The sequence below is a fragment of the Oncorhynchus mykiss genome, chromosome 12 (assembly GCF_057628025.1).
Source record: "Oncorhynchus mykiss isolate SJ-2025 chromosome 12, ASM5762802v1, whole genome shotgun sequence".
NCBI classification, from domain to species: Eukaryota; Metazoa; Chordata; class Actinopteri; order Salmoniformes; family Salmonidae; genus Oncorhynchus; species Oncorhynchus mykiss.
Window position 1 is genome coordinate 93,309,941 of NC_143033.1, and position 21,188 is coordinate 93,331,128.

Genomic DNA, 21,188 nt, shown 5'->3' on the forward strand with positions numbered 1-21,188 from the left:
GAGCTCGAGCTGTTTTGCAAGGAGGAATGGGAAAAAATTTCAGTCTCTCGATGTGCAAAACTGATAGAGACATACCCCAAGCGACTTACAGCTGTAATCGAAGCAAAAGGTGGCGCTACAAAGTATTAACTTAAGGGGGCTGAATAATTTTGCACGCCCAATTTTTCAGTTTTTGATTTGTTAAAAAAGTTTGAAATATCCAATAAATGTCGTTCCACTTCATGATTGTGTCCCACTTGTTGATTCTTCACAAAAAAATACAGTTTTATATCTTTATGTTTGAAGCCTGAAATGTGGCAAAAGGTCGCAAAGTTCAAGGGGGCCGAATACTTTCGCAAGGCACTGTACTGTCCTGTGTAGTCATCTGTCTCTGTCTCTCTCTCCCTGTGCGTGTGTATTCAGGTTCAGGGTATCTCTGTCTCTCTCCCTGGGCCTGTGTGTATTCAGGTTCAGGGTATCTCTGTCTCTCTCCCTGGGCCTGTGTGTATTCAGGTTCAGGGTATCTCTGTCTCTCTCCCTGGGCCTGTGTGTATTCAGGTTCAGGGTATCTCTGTCTCTCTCCCTGGTGGTGTGTATTCAGGTTCAGGGTATCTCTGTCTCTCTCCCTGGGTGTGTGTATTCAGGTTCAGGGTATCTCTGTCTCTCTCCCTGGGCGTGTGTATTCAGGTTCAGGGCAGGGTATCTCTGTCATCTCTCCCTGGGCGTGTGTATTCAGGTTCAGGGAAGGGTATCTCTGTCTCTCTCCCTGGGCGTGTGTATTCAGGTTCAGGGTATCTCTGTCTCTCTCCCTGGGCGTGTGTATTCATGTTCAGGGAAGGGTATCTCTGTCTCTCTCCCTGGGCGTGTGTATCCAGGTTCAGGGAAGGGCATCTCTGTCTCTCTCCCTGGGCGTGTGTATTCAGGTTCAGGGTATCTCTGTCTCTCTCCCTGGGCGTGTGTATTCAGGTTCAGGGAAGGGTATCTCTGTCTCTCTCCCTGGGCGTGTGTATCCAGGTTCAGGGAAGGGCATCTCTGTCTCTCTCCCTGGGCGTGTGTATTCAGGTTCAGGGTATCTCTGTCTCTCTCCCTGGGCGTGTGTATTCAGGTTCAGGGAAGGGTATCTCTGTCTCTCTCCCTGGGCGTGTGTATCCAGGTTCAGGGAAGGGCATCTCTGTCTCTCTCCCTGGGCGTGTGTATTCAGGTTCAGAGAAGGGTATCTCTGTCATCTCTGTCAATTACATTTCAATTTAAGGGGCTTTATTAGGAACTGGACCTTTGTTGCAACACCAGTATTTTTGTCTTACTGAGATTTACTGTCAGGGCCCAGGTCTGACAGAATCTGTGCAGAAGATCGAGGTCTCTCTGTCTCTCTCTCTGGATGTGTGTCTTCAGGTGCAGGGCAGGGACTCTTTAGTCTCTATATAAACATGATAAAACCTATTTATGGACCATAGAGCACATAGACAGGGCCTGTTATTGTCATCTAACAGACACAGGAAGCTACCTCCCATAGCTACAGATCACCCTCCCTGTTTCCTGTTGCTGGACAGACAGAGGCACATCAAAGCATTGAAAGCAACTCCTCCCTCTAGTGCCAGTGTGTGTGTGCAGCCATCCGTGTTACTCATACTGTATGGGCAGGACTGGAATGGTATAGCCGTGCATGTGTGTGTGAGTCTCTCTTTGACCCTGTTGGGGTCTACTGTATCCAACTGCTCTGCAGTTGTTGTACACTGTTTTTACTGTTTCCAGCCTTGTGTTTTCACCACAACACCATGATAACGTCAAAGTAACGCTACGAGCCAGGTTAGCTTTAGTTAAACCAAGCTAGATTCTGTTTGGCTCTGTGTGACTTTCATTTGACCCTGTGTTTTTGATGCAGTGTATTTTACGTCTTGCCTGACCCTGTATTTGGCCCTGTCTGACCCTGTATTTGGCCCTGTCTGACCCTGTATTTGGCCCTGTCTGACCCTGTATTTGGCCCTGTCTGACCCTGTATTTGGCCCTGTCTGACCCTGTATTTGGCCCTGTCTGACCCTGTATTTGGCCCTGTCTGACCCTGTATTTGGCCCTGTCTGACCCTGTATTTGGCCCTGTCTGACCCTGTATTTGGCCCTGTCTGACCCTGTATTTGGCCCTGTTTTGGCCCTGTATTTGGCCCTGTCTGACCCTGTATTTGGCCCTGTCTGACCCTGTATTTGGCCCTGTCTGACCCTGTATTTGGCCCTGTCTGACCCTGTATTTGGCCCTGTCTGACCCTGTATTTGACTCTGTCTTACCCTGTATTTGGCCCTGTCTGACCCTGTATTTGACTCTGTCTTACCCTGTATTTGGCCCTGTCTGACCCTGTATTTGGCCCTGTCTGACCCTGTATTTGGCCCTGTCTGACCCTGTATTTGGCCCTGTCTGACCCTGTATTTGGCCCTGTCTGACCCTGTATTTGGCCCTGTCTGACCCTGTATTTGGCCCTGTCTGACCCTGTATTTGGCCCTGTCTGACCCTGTATTTGACTCTGTCTTACCCTGTATTTGGCCCTGTCTGACCCTGTATTTGGCCCTGTCTGACCCTGTATTTGGCCCTGTCTGACCCTGTATTTGACTCTGTCTTACCCTGTATTTGGCCCTGTCTGACCCTGTATTTGGCCCTGTCTGACCCTGTATTTGGCCCTGTCTGACCCTGTATTTGGCCCTGTCTGACCCTGTATTTGGCCCTGTCTGACCCTGTATTTGGCCCTGTCTGACCCTGTATTTGGCCCTGTCTGACCCTGTATTTGGCCCTGTCTGACCCTGTATTTGACCCTGTCTTACCCTGTTTTGGCCCTGTGCAGCCTTGTTAGGCCCTGATGTACTGCTCTGGGGTCAGGGCTCATGGGAATGTGTCTAGGGGTCTGATTGAGAGGGTGTATGGTGAGCAGGATCAGTATGTTTCACACGTCTGCTTCTCCCCTGTGTCTCCTTCTATCCCTCTATCTCTGACCCTCTGCTATCCCACCATCCCTTCTTTCTCCCACACATTCAGGTCTCATATGTTTCTCTCTCGTCTGTATCCTGCTTTCAGACTGATGAACAACCTCTCCCCCCTATCAGCCTGTCCTCAATCTCAACTAAAACATGTGTGAGATGAGGCTGGGGTCCAGGCCGTGTTATAGCAGTGGTATCGTTAGAGGGGTTAAACCAGGCACATGTGGCCCTCACACGCATGAAGGATGAGCATTGAGACTTCTGCCACACGAGGTCACACCTGTGTACACACACACTGATAAACCCAAACATTCACAAGCAAGCACACGTACATTTGCATGTACATAGGGGAGTAAAATGCCTCTTGGGGTTTCACTCTGTATCCCTTATCTCAGACACATGTTCAATCACCCCACTCCCTCTCTCTCTCTCTCTGTTCTATAAACCCCCCTAATTAGGGTGTTCCAACCCCATTTCTCAAAGCCCACCTCATTAGGGTCTCATTAGGACCAATGTAAACTAGCTGATTGGAGCCTGTCTCCTTCTCTCTCACCACTTGTCTAAAGTTTACAAACCAAGCCTCTACTGGTCCATAGTTCCGTGATTATTAATACATCTGACTCCCTCCTCCCTCTCCCACCAATCCCCTGCACCTCTATCCTCCTCCTGGACTAGCCCCTCTTCCCAGCCTCCTCCTCAAACACCTATCCTCCTCCTGGACTAGCCCCTCTTCCCAGCCTCCTCCTCACCTTCATGAAAAATAAACCCCTTCATGGAGCTCCACAGTCCCCCACCCATCTTCTTCAGTCTCTAACCACTTGCCCTCTTTCGACACCAATCTTCCCCTCCTCCACCCATCCCCCTCTTCTCTCCCCTCCTCCACCCATCCCCCTCTCCTCTCCCCTCCTTCACCCATCCCCCTCTCCTCTCCCCTCCTTCACCCATCCCCTCTCTCCTCACCTCTATGAGTCTGTCCTGTGGTCTGAGCCCGGCGTGGTCGGCTGGAGACCCAGGGTCCAGGGAGCGGATGTACTGGCCCGGCCGGGACTTCTCACTGTGCAGGTTGAAGCCGTAGCCAGTCTCGGCCCGCACCAGGTGGCACAGCCTGGGGAACAGCTCCGATGGGTCCACTGGTGGCCGCGCCACCTGGGCATGGGCATTAACATGGGCAAGAGCCTCCTGTAGTGAACAGAGAGAAAGATACACAATATCATCTACAGTTGAGTCATATACACTACTGAGTACTCAAAGAAGTCCTGTCAGATGTAAGTGCAGAAGGAAGAAGTTTGGATCCCTCCAACTAATGTGTTTAATTTGTTGTTCATTATCACAGGGAAATGAAATGTGTCTTCTGCTTGATCCCAACCCCTACCTATCTACTGTATATCCTGTTTAACTTGAGTCAGAGAAGCAGAACAGATTGAAGATACGACCCCTACCTATCTACTGTATATTCTGTTCAACTTGAGTCAGAGAAGCAGAACAGATTGAAGATACGACCCCTACCTATCTACTGTATATTCTGTTCAACTTGAGTCAGAGAAGCAGAACAGATTGAAGATACGACCCCTACCTATCTACTGTATATTCTGTTTAACTTGAGTCAGAGAAGCAGAACAGATTGAAGATACGACCCCTACCTATCTACTGTATATTCTGTTTAACTTGAGTCAGAGAAGCAGAACAGATTGAAGATACGACCCCTACCTATCTACTGTATATTCTGTTTAACTTGAGTCAGAGAAGCAGAACAGATTGAAGATACGACCCCTACCTATCTACTGTATATTCTGTTTAACTTGAGTCAGAGAAGCAGAACAGATTGAAGATACCCACACATATTATGTACAACACCAGCACATGTACTAAGGCCATATGAGCAGAGAGAGAAATCCTCCGTGACAGATCATCCTGATGTTATTACAGTAAGATGACTGTCAAAGAAATCAAATAGTTATCACACCACAGGAATGTCCATACTGTATGTAGGCCTGTATCTCCTTAACACTGCTAGCCTATCAGTGGAAAAAACACTCAGCAGCTGCTCTATACTGAGTCTATAGTTGTAATGTCAATGATTTGGACTTTAGGTATAGAAAGACAATCTCCAACTCAAAGACCTTCCCCTTGTATAAAACTAACTCATCTCAACACCACATCATAACACTCACCTCAACCACAGCCACACATAACTGATTATCAGGAAAGTGATATGCAATCTGAGATAAAAGGGTTTCAAACAAGTTCTTCAGCTGTCCCCATAGGATAACCCTTTTTGGTTCCAGGATAACCCTTTTTGGTTCCAGGATAACCCTTTTTGGTTCCAGGATAACCCCTTTTGGTTCCAGGATAACCCCTTTTGGTTCCAGGATAACCCCTTTTGGTTCCAGGATAACCCCTTTTGGTTCCAGGATAACCCCTTTTGGTTCCAGGATAACCCGTTTTGGTTCCAGGTAGAACCCTTTTGTGTTTGATGTAGAGCCCCCGGTGGAAAGGAACCTGGAACTAAAACGATTCTAGCTGAAGAACCCTTTTAGGTTCTAGATAGCACCTTTTTCTAAGACTGTAGACTACACTGTACATCTGAATCGGACTAAATATTGTGTTGAGTATCTGTGTAAAACGCCACATTGAGCATCTAGTGTCACGACTTCCGCCGAAGTCGGCTCCTCTCCTTGTTCAGGCGGCGTTCGGCGGTCGACGTCACCGGCTTTCTAGCCATCGCCGCTCCATTTTTCATGTATCCATTTGTTTTGTCTTGTTCCCTGCACACCTGGTTTTCATTCCCCAATCAATCTACATGTATTTATTCCTCTGTTCCCCATCATGTCTTTGTGTGAGATTGTTTGTGTTACGTGTGTATTGTTGACGCGCCAGACTGGCTTGTTTTTTCCGTGTTATTTTTCATGAAGATGTTTATTGTTAAACATAATTCTTGTGACTGTTTTGCGCCTTTTGCACTTTTGCCTAAATAAAGTGTGCGCCTGTTTACAAATCCCTGCTCTCCTGCACCTGAATTCGCTACCAGTACGCACACTTCTGACATCTAGGTTCATTCACTAACAATACGTGTCACTGGTGACAGAGTGGGGTGATAAGGAGTGGTAAAGGGGGTGTAGGGGGTCTGGGCTAACCCCCATATGGGACCCTATCCCTCAAACACCCAATGAAGAACACATACCTGCAGCACGCTATCAGTGTGTGTGTGTGGTGTGTGGTGTGTGTGTGTGTGTACTATCACACAATATCTGCATTATACATCGCCTGTCATCAGACAATACATCCAGTCCTGACAAGGTATTTTTAGCAGACAGACACACAGGGTGTGGTGCACTATGTTGGCTCATATGGGGGGACGACAACAATGGTCGGCCATTCGCTGGGCATAGAGGGAGGGATGGGTGTAGGATGGAATGTCACGACTCCGACCGAAGGTGGCTCCCCTTCCCGTTCGGGTGGCGCTCGGCGGTCGTCGTCGCCGGCCTACTAGCTGCCACTGATTATTTCCTCCCCCTCCCTTATGTGTTCATTGAGTGCACCTGTTTTGAATTCTGTATAATTAGTGAGGCTTTATTTAGTCAGCCGGCCCGCCTGGTTCCTTGTGCGGGATTAATTATTGTGACCTTCTGTGTTGTGTAAACTTGTGTGCACGTCTGTGAGTTACGTGCTTTCCCATTTCGTGGGTCTTTTCTGGACCGTTTAAGTCCCCCTGTTTGGGGCGTTTGTTTTGTTTACGCCCTGTGTTTTCGTGGGGTTGGCTTATGTTCACCGTTGTGGTGCATTAAAATAGCACTCCCCTGAACTCTCTGCTTCCTGCGCCTGACTTCTCACCCACTACACTCAGAACGTTACAGAATCCCGCACCCTGAGGAATGGAGTCAGCAGGAGCAACAGCCAATCCCCTCCCATCGATGGAGGAAAGGGTTCTACATCATACCACCGTTCTCCATCGGATCGGAACGGCTATGGATCAAGTGATGGAGAGAATGGACCGATGGGAGAGAAGTGGTCTCCTCTCTCCACCTTCGGCTCCCCCCCCTCAGGACTCCCCATCTCCCGACTCCAGCACCCTCCGTCTTACGCTCCCGAGGGTCTATGATGGAGCGGCGGCGGGGTGCCAGGGGTTCTTACTCCAGCTGGAACTGTACCTAGCCACCGTCAGACCCACTCCCTCGGGAGCGGAGAGGGTGAGTGTCCTCATCTCCTGTCTCACGGGTCGTGCTCTGGAGTGGGCGAACGCAGTCTGGAATGGCCCAGACTCAGCGAAGGAGCACTACCCAGAGTTTTCCCGCCGCTTCCGCGCAGTGTTTGACCACCCTCCAGATGGCCGAGCAGCGGGAGAGCGACTATTCCATCTCCGGCAGGAGAAGAGGAGCGCCCAGGATTACGCGTTGGAGTTCCGGACCTTGGCAGCAGGATCTGGGTGGAACGACAGGGCTCTTATCGACCATTACCGGTGTAGTCTCCGGGAGGACGTCCGCAGGGAGCTAGCGTGTCGGGACACCGCTCTTTCCCTGGATGAGCTAATTGACATGTCCATCCGACTGGACAATCTGCTGGCTGCCCGCGGGCGTTCGGAGAGGGTCCTGTGTGTTCCACCACCCAGCACCGTCACTCCCGTTCCGATGGAGTTGGGAGGGACTGTGCCGAGGGGTACCGGAGGAGGAGGCTCCCTCTGCACCAGCTGTGGTCGGAGAGGACACACGGCCGATCGGTGCTGGGGGGGTCCGTCTGGGAGTCGAGATGGCAGGCGGAACATTTCTCGATCACCCCAGGTGAGTCAGCACCAAACTCACCCAGAACCCCCTGTTGGTCACATGTTTGTCTTGATTTTTTTCCTTAAATTTTTCCCCTCTTCCCAGCATAGGGCGCTAGTCGATTCAGGCGCAGCTGGGAACTTTATGGACCGCGGACTCGCTATTAAATTAGGTGTTCCGCTTGTGCCGATAGATTCTCCCTTTCCCGTGCACTCCCTAGATAGCCGGCCATTAGGGTCAGGGGTGGTCAGGGAGACCACGGTTCCACTGGACATGGTAACGCAGGGGAATCATAGGGAGCGTATCAGTCTCTACATTATTGATGCGCCTGCGTTTCCAGTGGTGCTAGGGATTCCCTGGCTGGCCCGGCACAATCCTAAAATTTCGTGGAGACAGGGGGTTCTCCAGGGGTGGTCAGAGGAGTGTTCTGGAAGGTGTCTGGGAGTTTCCATCGGTGCCACGTCGGTGGAGAGTCCAGACCAGGGTCCCACGGTGTGCATTCCCCCCGAGTATGCCGATTTGGCAATCGCTTTCAGTAAAAAGAAGGCGACTAAATTACCACCACATCGACCGGGAAGGGATTGTGCGATAGATCTCCAGGTAGACGCTGCGCTTCCCAAGAGTCACGTGTACCCATTATCCCAGGAGGAGACGTTGGCTATGGAGACATATATCACGGAGTCTCTGGGACAGGGGTACATTCGGTCCTCCATCTCACCCGTCTCCTCGAGTTTCTTTTTTGTGAGGAAAAAGGAGGGAGGTTTGCGTCCGTGTATTGATTATAGAGGTCTAAATGCCATCACGGTGGGATTCAGCTACCCACTACCTCTCATTGCTACGGCAGTGGAATCATTTCAGGGAGCGCAGTTCTTCACAAAATTGGATCTCAGGAGCGCGTATAGCCTGGTGCGTATTCGGAAGGGAGACGAGTGGAAAACCGCATTTAGTACCACATCGGGCCACTATGAGTACTGCGTCATGCCGTATGGGTTAAAGAATGCTCCAGCCGTTTTTCAATCCTTTGTAGACGATATTCTCAGGGACCTGCACAGGCAGGGAGTAGTTGTTTATATCGATGATATTCTGATCTACTCAGCCACTCACGCCGCGCATGTGTCTCTGGTACGCAGGGTGCTTGGTAGACTGCTGGAGCATGACCTATACGTCAAGGCTGAGAAGTGTGTGTTCTCCAAACGAGCCGTCTCCTTTCTGGGTTATCGCATTTCCACCTCGGGGGTGGAGATGGAGGGTGACCGCAGTAAGGCCGTGCGTAATTGGCCGACTCCGACCACGGTAAAAGAGGTGCAGCGGTTTTTGGGTTTTGCCAACTACTACCGGAGGTTTATCCGGGGTTTTGGCCAGGTAGCGGCTCCAATTACCTCACTGCTGAAGGGGGGTCCGGTGCGGTTGCGGTGGTCAGCAGAGGCGGACGGAGCTTTCAACAAGTTGAAGGCGCTGTTCACGGATGCACCCGTGTTGGCCCATCCGGACCCCTCTCTAGCATTCATAGTGGAGGTGGATGCGTCCGAGGCTGGGGTGGGTGCCGTGCTATCACAGCGCTCGGGTACGCCACCAAAACTCCGCCCCTGCGCTTTCTTCTCGAGGAAGCTCAGCCCAGCGGAGCGTAACTATGATGTGGGTGACCGGGAGTTGTTAGCGGTGGTCAGGGCTCTGAAGGTGTGGAGACACTGGCTTGAGGGGGCTAAGCACCCCTTTCTCATCTGGACCGACCACCAAAATCTGGAGTATATTCGGGCAGCTAGGAGACTGAACCCGCGTCAGGCAAGGTGGGCCATATTTTTTACCCGATTCCGGTTCACTTTATCGTATAGACCGGGCTCCCAGAACGTGAAAGCGGATGCGCTGTCCCGCCTTTACGACACAGAGGATAGGTCCACCGAACCTACTCCCATCCTTCCCGCCTCAAAGCTGATAGCACCGGTGGTATGGGAGGTGGACTCGGACATCGAGCGGGCGTTACGGGCTGAACCCGCGCCTCCTCAGTGTCCGGCGGGGCAGAAGTACGTGCCGCTTGGTGTTCGGGACCAACTGATTCGGTGGGCTCACGTCCTACCCTCCTCGGGTCACCCTGGGGTGAGGAGGACAATAGGAAGCCTTCGGGGGAGGTATTGGTGGCCTACCTTGGCTAGGGACGTTAAGGTTTATGTCTCCTCCTGTTCAGTATGCGCCCAGAGTAAGGCTCCTAGGCACCTTCCTAGAGGGAAGTTACAACCCCTCCCCGTTCCACAACGGCCATGGTCACATCTATCCGTAGACTTCCTGACCGATCTTCCCCCGTCTCAGGGGAACACCACGGTTCTGGTGATTGTGGATCGGTTCTCTAAGTCCTGCCGTCTCCTCCCGTTGCCCGGTATCCCTACAGCCCTACAGACTGCGGAGGCATTATTCACCCACGTCTTCCGGCCCTACGGGGTGCCGGAGGACATCGTTTCTGATCGGGGCCCCCAGTTCACGTCCCGAGTATGGAGGGCGTTCATGGAGCGTCTGGGGGTCTCGGTCAGCCTGACCTCCGGTTATCACCCCGAAAGTAATGGGCAGGTGGAGAGAGTAAACCAGGAGGTGGGTAGGTTTCTGCGGTCGTACTGCCAGGACCGGCCAGGGGAGTGGGCGAGGTACATCCCCTGGGCCGAAATGGCCCAGAACTCACTACGCCACTCCTCTACTAATGTGTCCCCTTTTCAGTGTGTGTTGGGGTACCAGCCGGTCCTGGCACCGTGGCATCCGAGCCAGACCGAGGCTCCTGCGGTGGAGGAATGGGTACAGCGCTCCAAAGAGACCTGGAGGGCCGTCCGGGAATCCCTTCAACAAGCTAGTGGACGGCAGAAAAGGAGTGCTGACCGCCACCGCAGTGAGGCCCCCGTGTTTGTACCGGGGGACAGGGTCTGGCTCTCGACCCGAAACCTGCCCCTCCGCTTGCCCTGCCGGAAGCTTGGGCCGCAGTGTGTAGGGCCTTTCAAAGTCCTGAGGAGAATAAACGAGGTGTGTTATCGATTACAACTCCCTTCCTATTATCGTATTAACCCCTCGTTTCATGTGTCTCTCCTCAGGCCGGTGGTAGCTGGTCCCCTACAGGACGGTGAGGTGCCGGAGGTCCCTCCTCCCCCTCTGGACATCGAGGGGTCCCCGGCGTATACGATACGGGCCATTCTGGACTCGAGACGCCGGGTGAGGGGCCTGCAGTACCTCGTGGACTGGGAGGGGTACGGTCCGGAGGAGAGGTGCTGGGTACCGGTGGGGGACATTTTGGATCCGTCAATGTTGAGGGATTTCCATCGCCTCCATCCGGAGCGCCCTGCGCCTCGTCCTCCGGGTCGACCTCGAGGCCGGTGTCGGCGCGCTGCGGGAGCCGCGCGTCAAGGGGGGGGTACTGTCACGACTCCGACCGAAGGTGGCTCCCCTTCCCGTTCGGGTGGCGCTCGGCGGTCGTCGTCGCCGGCCTACTAGCTGCCACTGATTATTTCCTCCCCCTCCCTTATGTGTTCATTGAGTGCACCTGTTTTGAATTCTGTATAATTACCCCCTGACTTCTCACCCACTACACTCAGAACGTTACATGGAAGGAGTACGCAGATGTATGGATGTCACTTTTAGAAGTATTACGAGGTAGATATCTAATAGGGGAGGGAAAATCTGTTTTAATACTTACTAAATCTCTCTCTCCTCAACACCAAAATATAAAACATGGCCCATTTCATAGACAGAATTCCATAAAATTGCTTAAACCAACAGCGTTCCGGGAAGGATGCCCTAAGAAAGTAATCCAGGCCTGATGTGGAGTACAATGGAATGATTCAGACTGATTTCATTTAAATGAATTCTTATTGGCGGAGAAGCAGGAAGTGACCGCAAGGCCAGGAGGAAGGGGTGGGGCTTAATACAGAGAGGTCACTTAGCTATTAGCACCCAGGGATCTGTCCTGGATCCACATAGAGAGAGGAGGAGGGGGAAAATGGAGGAGGGGGAAAACGAGATTGAGAGAAAGAGAGGATATAAAGAGAGAGGTTGTGTGTGTATGAAAGAGAAAGAAGAAACGAGAGAGTTGAAATAGAGTGAGTGAGTTCTGGAAGGTCTGAGAGTAAGATAAACAGTGTGAACAGCCCTGCTGGTAGACATTAGCGAGGGGAGACGGCTGTCCCTGCCAAGCCAACCTCTGACTGCCTCTAGATGCCTGTCCACACAGCACTAATGTGGCCCATGTCATCGTCCCTCTGTACGTGTGTGTGTCTTCCTCTTTTTGTGCCAAAGGCCCTCTTCGCTCTACCTTAGCCAGCACCATCTGTGAGGGCCAATCTAGGCTGAGGTGCAGCGAAACAGGAGACGTCTTATTAAAGAGTGGTGATTGGCTTGGAGGAAAAACAATGCATCAGTTAACAAGAAGGGACTTGGAAGATATGAGAAGCCTTTTGAGGATCTGTCCAATCCAAGTGGTCATAACAACTCTGACAATACTGTATATCTAAATGGGATTTCTCTGTTTCTGCAAGCCAGTTGTTCATGTGATTGTTTTCTCCTGTTTCTGAAGGGCAAGATAACATATATTAAAGGAAAGGAGGAAAAACAGAGGAGAAATAAACAAAGAAAAATAATCAATGTTATGACATGATGACACGATCATTATGAGACGATGTATGTTATGACACAATCATTATGAGACGATGTTATGACACGATCATTATGAGACGATGTTATGACACGATCATTATGAGACGATGTTATGACACGATCATTATGAGACGATGTATGTTATGACACGATCATTATGAGACGATGTATGTTATGACACGATCATTATGAGACGATGTACCTTATACAAACATTAAAGAAGTGGTTGTTACATGTGGTGTACTGCACTGAGCTTGGTGTTACAACATCTTTCAGTTCTAGTCACTCTCACACCTGTGGCGGGTGTGGAAGGACTGGTTAGTTGAGCTGACAGCCAGCAGAGATAGAGAATATAAATCACAACACTGCCAAATATGGCCGCCCTCCAGGCTTCACTCCTCCAACTCCACTTGGCAACAGTGTGGGAGTTTTGGAGCCAACTGGGAACAAGAATAAGAGGTATTTCCTATCTAGGTTAATGATGATATCTGTAATTCTGGATGGATATAAAGCCAGTGTTCATGTGGTAGTTTCATTAGTTCTTTTTCAGGTGGGGTTAGGCAGATTTCAACCTCCACCCCTATTTATGAGGGAAAAATGGACTATTCCAACGCTATCACTGTAGAAAAGACTTGGCTTGATCCATGTTAGAATAATGAAAAAAAATGGGTCAGTGTCTAATGGGTCAGTGGCATTTAGATATTTTGATGAGAAACAGAACAAAATCGAGTTTTTGCTTTTTCCCTTCTGTCGGCAAACAAGCCTATAATCAGGAAATAACTTCAGGGTGAGAACTCAAACCTTGTTTTGGAAAATCAAGTGCTCTGTTTAGGAACTCTGTACAGAATGACATTCTCCACTCCCATTCCAATATGTGTGAGCTACGTTTCTGTTCTGAACACGGCCATTGGAAACTAACAGGCATAAATCCTAATGATTCCTAAAGGAAAATCCAAACAGAATGTTTTCCTCCTCCATGATATCCATACAACACAGTCAGGCTGAGTGCAGGGCTTTTCCTGGTCAAGTCACATTGTCAGGAAACAGTATGCACTGTAAGTAGGGTCAGGAGTTTTTCCTGACCACATGACCTGACCAGGAACAACTCAAGGCCCTGGTATTAGGATAGAACTAGGCCCTGATATTAGAATAGAACTAGGTCCTGATATTAGAATATAACTAGGTCCTGGTATTATAATAGAACTAGGCCCTGGTATTAGAATATAACTAGGTCCTGGTATTAGAATATAACTAGGCCCTGGTATTAGAACAGAACTAGGCCCTGGTATTAGAACAGAACTAGGCCCTGGTATTAGAACAGAACTAGGCCCTGGTATTAGAACAGAACTAGGCCCTGGTATTAGAACAGAACTAGGCCCTGGTATTAGAATAGAACTAGGTCCTGGTATTAGAACAGAACTAGGCCCTGGTATTAGAACAGAACTAGGCCCTGGTATTAGAACATAACTAGGCCCTGGTATGCTTTCCTGCCTAGGCCTGCCTGCCTGCCTGTGTGATGTGTGTGTCTCTGTATGAGGCCCCCAGTCCTGCCTCAAGGACAAGACTCATCCCAATAAACGTCAACCTGCCCTGAGTGTGTGTCTGTACAGCGTGTGTGTGTGTCTGTACAGTATGTGGTGTGTGTGAGTAAGATTATGATGGAGCATGTGTCAATGTGTGTGTGTGTTTTCTCAAATGTGACCACTGGCTGTGTACGTGTGTTTGTGGTTGATGAAATGAGATCGGTGCTGTTGTTGAATTATTCACTAAGAGACTGCTGGGATAGTTGGATCATGACCACTGTTAACCCTGTCACTACCAAGGATCATTGACTCTCTGTCTAGTACTACTACTCAGGACTGTGCCAGCCAGTGTGTGTGTGTGAAGTGAATGTGTGTGTGAATGTGGTGTATTATAAGTGTGTGTGTGTGGACGTGTTTAACTATACTTGTGGGGACCAGAAGAAGAACCAGAAGTCCCCCACAAGAACAGTAAACTAATTTGACCAACTGGGGACAGTTTGTTGGTCCCCACAAGGTCAAATGCTATTTCTAGGGAGTTAAGGTTAGAATTAGTGTTAGAGTTAGAATTAGGTTTGCGGTTAAGAGCTAGGGTTAGGAGCTAGGGTTAGTTTTAGGGTTAGGATTAGTTTTGGGGTTAGGGTTAGGAGCTAGGGTTAGGAGCTAGGGTTAGTTTTAGGGTTAGGGTTAGGAGCTAGGGTTAGTTTTAGGGTTAGAAGCTAGGGTTCGTTTTAGGGTTAGGAGCTAGGGTTAGTTTTAGGGTTAGGATTCGTTTTGGGGTTAGGGTTAGGAGCTAGGGTTAGGAGCTAGGGTTAGTTTTAGGGTTAGGAGCTAGGGTTAGTTTTGGGGTTAGGAGCTAGGGTTAGTTTTGGGGTTAGGAGCTAGGGTTAGTTTTAGGGTTAGGAGCTAGGGTTAGTTTTGGGGTTTGGGTTAGGAGCTAGGGTTAGTTTTGGGGTTCGGAGCTAGGGTTCGTTTTGGGGTTTGGGTTAGGAGCTAGGGTTAGTTAGGGTTCAGAGCTAGGGTTAGTTTTGGGGTTTGGGTTAGGAGCTAGGGTTAGTTAGGGTTCAGAGCTAGGGTTAGTTTTGGGGTTTGGGTTAGGAGCTAGGGTTAGTTTTGGGGTTTGGGTTAGGAGCTAGGGTTAGTTTTAGGGTTCGGAGCTAGGGTTCATTTTGGGGTTTGGGTTAGGAGCTAGGGTTAGTTAGGGTTAGGAGCTAGGGTTAGTTTTAGGGTTAGGAGCTAGGGTTAGTTTTGGGGTTTGGGTTAGGAGCTAGGGTTAGTTTTGGGGTTTGGGTTAGGAGCTAGGGTTAGTTTTAGGGTTCGGAGCTAGGGTTCGTTTTGGGGTTTGGGTTAGGAGCTAGGGTTAGTTAGGGTTCAGAGCTAGGGTTAGTTTTGGGGTTTGGGTTAGGAGCTAGGGTTAGTTTTTTAGGGTTAGGAGCTAGGGTTAGTTTAGGGTTAGGAGCTAGGGTTAGTTTTGGGGTTAAGGTTAGGTTATCGGGTTAATGTTAGGGTAAGGGTTAGGTTTAGGTGTAAGGAAAAATAGGATATTGAATGGGACTGAATTGGGTGTCCCCACAAGGTTAGTTTTACAAGAGTGTGTGTGTGTGTGTGTCTGCGTGCATGTGGTGATGCTTTATCTGTAACCTAGTAGGGGAATCCCTAATGTGTGTGTGTGTTGTCATCGAAGTATTCAGCTGTATGATTTCCATTAGGGGATTAATGCTAAGCCAATATCCTCTGGAGAAGAGGATCACATTTCTTATGAGCCCTAAAGGTTAGTGTATGCAGTGTGTCCTGAAAACCATAAACACCTTCATTGGGCTCATAGTAATGGCTGGAACGGAATGAATGGAATGGTATCCGACAGATCAAGCACATGGTTTTACTATGAGACGTCCTCCCCTAAGTAGCCACCTGTGATACACACATACTGTATATGGAAACATTCGACTAAAGTGGAAAACAGCCCAGAAGCGGGCGGGCTGACAGAGCGAGGCGGGTGGAAAGGACAGGCTGTATGCTAGCAGGATAGTCCATATCTCATAGTGATGTTGTGTTTCCATTAGTGGATGAATTGGTCTAATGTACCATGTATGGTAAAGGCTCAACACTTAGCTACCTCTTCCAGTTCAAAAAAGTGAGATACGTTGTAATTGAGTGAGGCATCAAAGCGGACAACCCGCCCTTCCGGCTTCGGTTAGGTCATTATAATTCAAAACCATGCATTGTAAAATAAATCACACAGACGCCTCGCACACTCACCTTTAGGCCATAAAAATACCAAAAATGTCATATGAGTTTTCCTAAGGTTATTCCTGAAAGTCAAGCTTGTCATTGCACTTTCCATGGCAAGTATTCCTACTCAAGTACAACTGGAGAAAAGGTTGTAACATTTTCTGTAAAGACACTAACTGCACAGAATAGTACAGAACACGTTACAACCCCTAGTGACATCACCGCTAACAAATCATCACAGAGTGAATGTGCCCTCAGCAGTAGCACATTGCTGATGTCATGAGTACAAGGTATTGTCATGGTGACAGTAGTGTAACCAACACGGCCAGTTTAACTGACATCGCCGGTTCTCACCTTGGGGGCGTGGCCCTCAGGTAAAGGGTCAGATAAGAGGTCATCAACAGGTCAACAGTTTGGAGTTTTCAAAATCAGACACAATCTCATTAGGTGTTAAAAGTAATTACAGGAGAACCACAACACAAAGTCTATTCATATCTGTGAGGCTATGCATTAACATGACATTATGTGTAACTATAATCATGGGTCTAAACAAAACTAGTCATCATAATGAAAATAGTTTGGTAAGGCCAGTCTGAAATAACGCAATTGCTGTGTCCCTGAGACTCTGTGCTCAGAAGTTCTGCCCTCAAATAGAGAATGTGTGTGTGTTTCTGTCACACACAGGTCTCCCGTTGCTCAGAGGGGAGGGAGAAAGAGAAAGAGAAAGAGAGAGAGAGAGGAGAAGAAGAAGAAGGAGAAAGGAAAGGAGAGACAGAGGTCAGGCAGCTAATTGTTTTTCCCACTGGCTGTATTACGTAATAATCCCCTGTGTTACTGAGGCAACGGTGTGTGTGTGTGTGTGTTACTGAGGCAGCGGTGTGTGTGTGTGTGTGTTACTGAGGCAGCGGTGTGTGTGTGTGTGTGTGTGTGTTACTGAGGCAGCGGTGTGTGTGTGTGTGTGTGTGTGTGTTACTGAGGCAGCGGTGTGTGTGTGTGTGTGAGTTGAGTGTAATTGTGTGTGTGTTCTGCAGACTGGGACAAGCATGCTGGGATCTGTTTTCATGGCCTCCTCTGGTTTATCATCAGATAGAGAAAACATAGTGGTGTTCCAGAAAAGGTCCAGTTTCCAGGACCACAAATACAAATTCCATCGAGACACCGTTGCCCTAGAGCAAACAAAAAACGATACATACTCCGGCCTAAACATCAGCACCACAGGTAACTTCCACAAAGCTGTGAACGAGCTGAGAGACAAGGCAAGAAGGGCCTTTTATGCCATCAAAAGGAACATAAAATGTGACATACCAATTAGGATCTGGCTAAAAAATACTTGAATCAGTTATAGGATTCATTGCCCTTCATGGTTGTGAGGTCTGGGGTTTGCTCACCAACCAAGAATTCACAAAAATAGGACAAACACCAAATTGAGACTCCATGAAGAAATCTGCAAATATATCCTCAGTGTACAACGTAAAACACCAAATAATGCATGCAGAGCAGAATTAGGCCGATACCACTAATTATCAAAATTCAGAAAAGAGACTTTCTATTCTACAACCACCTAAAAGGAAAACGATTCTCAAACCTTCCATAACAAAGCCATCACCTACAGATAGATGAACCTGGAGAAGAGTCCCCTAAGAAAGCTGGTCCTGGGACTCTGTTCACAAACACAAACACACTCCACAGAGCCCCAGGACAGCAACACAATTAGATCCAACCAAATCATGAGAAGACAAAAAGATAATTACTTGACACATTGGAAATTATTTACAAAAAAACAGAGCAACTAGAATGCTATTTGGCCCTAAAAAGAGAGTACACAGTGGCAGAATACCTGACCACTGTGACTGACCCAAACTTAAGGAAATCTTTGACTATGTACAGACTCCGTGAGCATTGCCTTGCTATTGAGAAAGGCCGCCGTAGGCAGACATGGCTCTCAAGAGAAGACAGGCTATGTGCACAATGCCCACAAAATGAGGTGGAAACTGAGCTGTACTTCCTAACCTCCTGCCAAATGTATGACCATATTAGAGACACATATTTCCCTTAGATTACACAGACCCACAAAGAATTTGAAAACAAATTTTGATAAACTCCCATATCTATTGGGTGAAATACCACAGTGTGCCATCACAGCAGCAAGATTTGTGACCTGTTGCCACAAGAAAAGGGCAACCAGTGAAGAACAAACACCATTGTAAATACAACCTATATTTATGTGTATTTATTTTCTCCATTGTACTTTAACTTTTGTAAGTGTAAAGTTTACTGTAAATTATTTAACTTTTTTAAATGATCTATTTCCCTTGCTTTGGCAATGTAAACCTGTTTCCCATGCCAATAAAGCCCCTTGAATTGAAACTGAATTGAGACAGAGAGAGAGAGAGGCAGACAGATAAGACAGAGACCAGGGAGGCTGAGGATAAAGCGAGAGTTAGGGTCAGAGAGAAAGATCAAGAGAGAGGAAAGGCTGCTCTAGCGGAAGAGTGTTGACCTCACGATGAACTCCTTTTCAGCCCACTGTCTATAGAGGACCAGGAACAGGTTCATTGTCTATAGAGGAACAGGGTCACTGTCTATAGAGGAACAGGGTCACTGTCTATAGAGGAACAGGGTCACTGTCTATAGAGAAACAGGGTCACTGTCTATAGAGAAACAGGGTCACTGTCTATAGAGGAATAGGGTCACTGTCTATAGAGGAACAGGGTCACTGTCTAAAGAGGAACAGGGTCACTGTCTACAGAGGAACAGGGTCACTGTCAAAAGAGGAACAGGGTCACTGTCTATAGAGGACCATGGTCACTGTCTATAGAGGAATAGGGTCACTGTCTATAGAGGAACAGGGTCACTGTCTAAAGAGGAACAGGGTCACTGTCTAAAGAGGAACAGGGTCACTGTCAAAAGAGGAACAGGGTCACTGTCAAAAGAGGAACAGGGTCACTGTCTATAGAGGACCATGGTCACTGTCTATAGAGGAATAGGGTCACTGTCTATAGAAGAACAGGGTCACTGTTTACAGAGGAACAGGGTCACTGTTTATAGAGGAACAGGGTCACTGTCTATAGAGGAACAGGGTCACTGTCTATAGAGGAACAGGTTCACTGTCTATAGAGGAACAGGGTCACTGTTTACAGAGGAACATGGTCACTGTTTACAGAGGAACAGGGTCACTGTTTATAGAGGAACAGGGTCACTGTTTACAGAGGATAAAGCGAGAGTTAGGGTCAGGGTCAGAGAGAAAGATCAAGAGAGAGGAAAGGCTGCTCTAGCGGAAGAGTGTTGACCTCACGATGAACTCCTTTTCAGCCCACTGTCTATAGAGGACCAGGAACAGGTTCATTGTCTATAGAGGAATGGGGCCACAGTGTCTCCTGACCCCTCCTGTCTCAGCCTCCAGTATTTATGCTGCAGTAGTTTGTGTCGGGGGGCTAGGGTCAGTTTGTTATATCTGGAGTACTTCTCCTGTCCTAATTGGTGTCCTGTGTGAATCTAAGTGTGCGTTCTCTAATTCTCTCCTTCTCTCTTTCTTTCTCTCTCCCGGAGGACCTGAGCCCTAGGACCATGCCCCAAGACTACCTGACATGATGACTCCTTGCTGTCCCCAGTCCACCTGACCGTGCTGCTGCTCCAGTTTCAACTGTTCTGCCTTATTATTATTCGACCATGCTGGTCATTTATGAACATTTGAACATCTTGGCCATGTTCTGTTATAATCTCCACCCGGCACAGCCAGAAGAGGACTGGCCACCCCACATAGCCTGGTTCCTCTCTAGGTTTCTTCCTAGGTTCTGGCCTTTCTAGGGAGTTTGTCCTAGCCACCGTGCTTCTACACCTGCATTGCTTGCTGTTTGGTGTTTTAGGCTGGGTTTCTGTACAGCACTTTGAGATATCAGCTGATGTACGAAGGGCTATATAAATACATTTGATTTGATTTGATTGGATTTGCTCTTCACAGATGAAAGCAGGTTCACACTGAGCACATGTAACAGACGTGACAGAGTCTGGAGACGCCATGGAGAACGTTCTGCTGCCTGCAACATCCTCCAGCATGACCGGTTTGGCGATGGGTCAGTCATGGTGTGGGGTGGCATTTCTTTGGGGGGCCGCACAGCCCTCCAAGTGCTCGCCAGAGGTAGCCTGACTGCCATTAGGTACAGAGATGAGATCCTCAGACCATATGCTTGTGCGGTTGGCCCTGGGTTCCTCCTAATGCAAGACAATGCTAGACCTCATGTGGCTGGAGTGTGTCAGCAGTTCCTGCAAGAGGAAGGCATTGATGCTATGGACTGGCCCGCCTGTTCCCCAGACCTGAATCCAATTGAGCACATCATGTCTCGCATTGCCCACTATCGCTACACACACACACACACACACACACACACACACACACACACACACACACACACACACACACACACACACACACACACACACACACACACGGCTCTGGTTCCAAGTACACTGTATCTTATTTCTGTGCAAAACAATCACGTTCACAAAAACAAGACAGGGTCAGATAGGCCAACCGGCAACCGCCAGACAATATTGTGTTGGCAGCACATCTTATTCTTGTCAAAGCATGTCACATGTTCAGCTCTGAAAGGCTCCAATCCCCAGTGATCTGGGAGACAGGGCTGCTGAAGCACAACAGAACACACGGCTATAGAAACCCAGCCCAGCATCACACGCTAGCTAATTAACATGTTCTTTCTAGCTTGGTGGCTTTCTGGGACAACAGGGCATGGAGTCAGGGACAACCCTCTATGGTTGGATCAACTGGGAGCACCTAGGTACAGGGTAGGGGTCACGTTCAACTCCATTAGGACATGTTCATTAAAATATCTCAATGAGAGAGAGAGAGATCCTCTGTTAGTCATGCAGATATGATCCACCTCACTGAAATACTGGACCATGTTGCTGCATTCCCTCTCTCTCCTCAGTTATCTTTCCCCGTTATTCTCCCTCTACTTAATTTTCTCTCTTCACCATCACTCCACTCCCTCTCTCTTCCATTCTGTCTTTCCTCCACACTCCCTCACTCCCCAGTTCCCTCTCTCTCTCCTCAGGTGTAAGTGCAGCTCATCTGGTTTGATTTATCCTAACATCTCTAA

At 48.7% G+C, this 21,188-nt stretch overlaps 1 protein-coding gene across 1 annotated transcript in view; it reads right to left on the bottom strand.

Moving 5' to 3' along the window:
* LOC110486921 (Na(+)/H(+) exchange regulatory cofactor NHE-RF2) overlaps nucleotides 1-21,188 on the bottom strand; it is a 61,331-nt gene that overhangs the window by 13,895 nt on the left and 26,248 nt on the right. The window contains exon 3 of the mRNA XM_090194174.1: nucleotides 3,900-4,118. Within this exon, the coding sequence (XP_090050300.1) occupies nucleotides 3,900-4,118 (219 nt within the window). The remainder of the gene's footprint in view (nucleotides 1-3,899; nucleotides 4,119-21,188) is intronic.